The sequence below is a fragment of the Malaclemys terrapin genome, chromosome 4 (assembly GCF_027887155.1).
Source record: "Malaclemys terrapin pileata isolate rMalTer1 chromosome 4, rMalTer1.hap1, whole genome shotgun sequence".
NCBI lineage: Eukaryota > Metazoa > Chordata > Testudines > Emydidae > Malaclemys > Malaclemys terrapin.
Window position 1 is genome coordinate 7,013,278 of NC_071508.1, and position 3,592 is coordinate 7,016,869.

Consider the following 3,592-nt stretch of genomic DNA (forward strand, 5'->3'; position numbering starts at 1 on the left):
CTGGATAGTGTTGGCAGCTGAGTTTATTTTGTTATCATTGACCGGCTCTGTTGGTGTCTCTCAGCTGGTAGGGGGCTGGCAGGGGGTTTCTGGCTGTCTTGGCTACACAGGACAGGGCTGGGGTCCCCCTATTTCTTAACCTGGCATTTGGCTGCCCCTCCAGTCCTCCCTTCGGAGCTCTGCTGTCTGGGGGCGCAGCCCAGATTCCCTTAGCCCCTGCGGGGTTGAGCTGGCCTGGGCAGAGCAAACCTGCCTCTCTCCAGCCGTAGAACAGGTGACTCTTTGTGCCGATCAAATCCCACCAGAGGGTCACTCCTCCCCTAGATCCTAGGGCTCAAGTCCCAGCCAACGAAACCCCCGAACCGTACCTGGGATCACTAGAGGCTTTGCTGCAATTGTTGACTCTGAATTCTCTGAACTTCCTTTCAATTCTCTCCATCAGCCCGTGTGTGCATTTTGTCTGCTTGGGGTTTAGTTGTTTGGGAAGGAAGGCGGTTTGGGGGGGGCGGGGAATGGAACAGGGATCTGCACATTTCTAGACCACGCCAACGACAGCTAGCCTAGTAGCAAACATTCAGAGGAGTGAGATGCAAAGGGACTTTGCTTCTCCGTGAGATTCATTCAGGGGGAAACTGGAGAAAGAGAATAGCCCTTTACATAAAGGAGAGGGGGAATTAAAATTTAAAAAATGAAGAATGTTAAAAATAGGGGGAAGAAAGACAAGGAAAGACAATCCACAGAAAAAAGAAGGAGAGGAAGAGAGCAAAAGGCTGGGCAGTTTGGTGCCGTGGAAATGGTGACCCTGTAAAGCAGGCGTTTGATGCCTTGCACTGGTTCCCCCAACCTTCTCTTATCTTGCCTGAAATCGACTTGTGTAACCAGGACAGCCAGAAACCCCCTGCCAGCCCCCTCCCAGCTGAGAGACACCAACAGAGCCGGTCAATGATACCTTCATAATCTCAGCTGCCTGGACTCTCCAGGTGGAGAGGGAGCACCCAGCATGGCTGCTGCTTTCTGTGCAGTAGCTCGGCGTGTCCTCTCGCCCGGGCAGGGATATAGAAATTCACTTTTGAATTCTGTGGGAAGTTTTGTTAACTGACAATTTTGACATTTTTTAAATGCTTAAATAGCGACATCTAGCGACTTTTCAGGGTTTCTCTGGTGACTTCCTGCTATGTGGAGTTGGTACATGTGATATTTGCACGTTGCAGTTGTCGCACTGCAAATGGCTTCATGATGCAGCGGCTCCCAGGTATCATGGTGCCTGAAGTTAATCAGATTTTACTGCTACAGGCCCTGATTTAGCTAAACGTCCGTATTCAGGACAGCACCCTGACACATATTTAACTTTGAGCCGGGTGCAACTTTCAATGGAGTCAATGGGCCCCAGGCCTGCCCTACACCCAGATGTAACTATTTTGGCCGTGACCCTGTCATTCCAGACACCAAATATTCCCCACATGGCTCCCAAATCAACATAGTGCCAAGGACTCCAGCTGAGGGGCTGGCCCATGGGTCCCACTGGCTCCTGGGTAGCACTGAAAGCTCCATTAGTATGGGTACCTTCTCTCCCAATTTATCAGCTTCTCACATTGTGTGCCGACCAACCCTTCCATCCCATCTCAGCCTGTATATCCTCAGGGATCCTCATCCATTGCATGGCAGGTGCTGTAATCCACAGCCTGGGTTGGATTCCTCCTCCTCGAACTCAGAGACCATTTTGAGAACACAGGTTGAAACCTCTCTAGGCCACAGCTCCACCTCTGTGAGTGGGGATACCAATACCTGCTCCCTTCCTTCTGAGGAGTCCGGTGCCTCCGCTCTGTGAAGAGCAGAGAATAACTAAGACCGCTCAGGGGAAAAGAGGAGCTAGAAGGTCCTCAGTGCTAATACAAGTGTGATCCTCTAAGCAGGGGGTCATTTTTAGGGAGTCATTTCTGGCCCACAGACGCCTGAAACGTTTGAAAGAGAGACCAGAGTCCAATTCTGATCCAGTTCAGGGGACTCCAAGTGAGTAGCTAATTTAGCAAGGCAACCCAGGCTGCCCGAATTGAGATGAGGCATGAATGATGCCTGTGTGTGTGTGTGTGTGTGTGTGTGTGTGTGTGCGCGCATGCTGAGGTGCGAATGATGCCTGGTGTGTGTGTGTGTGTGTGTGTGTGAACCTCATGAGAGATAGTGACACCAGCCTTCATGCTTCCTCTTTTTAAACAGCTGAATTGGAGAGCACATGTCTTCTGAACCTGTGAGGTCTCCCAGGCTGGAAGAGGAGAGGTGGGAGGAGATTTGTGGGATTTGAGGAGAGCTATGAGAAGCAATGGGGTAAAGGAGTGGGATTGGGTGCCTTGAGGCATCTGGCCCCAGGGGTGGCGTCTTACCCATCTCACAATGTTGCTCATTGTCTCCCAGCAGAGCATGAGACAGCGGGACCAATGCCCCCAGGGAACCGCACAGTGGTGACGGAGTTTGTATTCCTGGCCTTTCCCACCCGTCCGGATCTTCAGACCCTGCTCTTCATGGGAGTCATCCTGGTCTTCACAGCCACTGTGACAGGGAACCTGATCATCCTGGTGGCGATCCGGGGGGATGCCCGTCTGCACACCCCCATGTACTTCTTCCTGGAGGCCCTGTCCATCATCGAGCTTGGCTACACTGCAGCCATCTTCCCGCAGATGCTGGTGAATGCCCTGCAGGAGAGGAAGAGAATCAGCTTTGGGGGCTGTGGGGCCCAGATGTTCTTCTTCCTTGGTCTGGGAAGCTCAGATTGCTTCCTGCTGGTGGCCATGGCCTATGACCGGTACGTGGCCATCTGTCACCCACTGCACTACACACTCATTATGACGCGGCGGCTCTGCCTGTGGCTGGTGGCCGCTTCGCTGGCCCTTGGAGGACTGCTTTCTCTGCAGATCACAGTGCTGATCTTCCGCCTCCCCTTTTATGGCTCCAGTGGGGTCAACCATTTCCTCTGCGACGTCAACCAGGTGCTGAAGCTGGCCAGGACCGACACCCACTCCGAGGAGATCGCCCAGTTCATTGCCAGTGTCCTGATAGTCATCCTCCCCTTCCTCCTGATCTGTGTCTCCTACGTCTACATTATCACCACCATCCTGCGCATCCGCTCGGCTGAGGGCCGGCGCCACGCCTTCCACACCTGCTCCTCCCACCTCATGGTGGTGCTGCTGCAGTACGGCTGCCTCAGCCTGGTCTACTTGCACCCGAAGGGCAGCTGGTCGGATGAACTGGACCGGTTGATCTCACTGGGATACACATTTGGAAGCCCCATCTTCAACCCTTTGATATACAGCCTGAGAAACAAGGAGCTCAAGGAGGCCATTGCAAAAGTCTTCAGGAGACGAACAAGGTAACAGCTTTGCAGAGGATACAGGTCAGCGTGGGAAATGACATCTTGGATCTCCCACAGTGAGTAGCTGCCTTTAGTCCACCTCACTGAGTATCCTGCCTCCTGCAGACCAGTAGCCCAGCCCACTTCCTGCTTCATTGGACCAGGTTAACGATCCATCCAGTCTGGGATCTGGACAGATGCTTCAGAGGAAAGCAAAAATCAATCCAAGCTACAGAATAATGCATCTGG

General features: G+C 53.0%; 1 protein-coding gene across 1 annotated transcript; it reads left to right on the plus strand.

The window, feature by feature from the left end:
- Positions 1-2,432: 2,432 nt before the first annotated feature.
- On the plus strand, positions 2,433-3,365 carry LOC128835605 (olfactory receptor 10Q1-like). Its single transcript, XM_054025164.1, has one exon. The coding sequence runs from the start codon at positions 2,433-2,435 to the stop codon at positions 3,363-3,365; it is 933 nt and encodes a 310-aa protein (XP_053881139.1).
- The last annotated feature ends 227 nt before the right edge of the window (positions 3,366-3,592 follow it).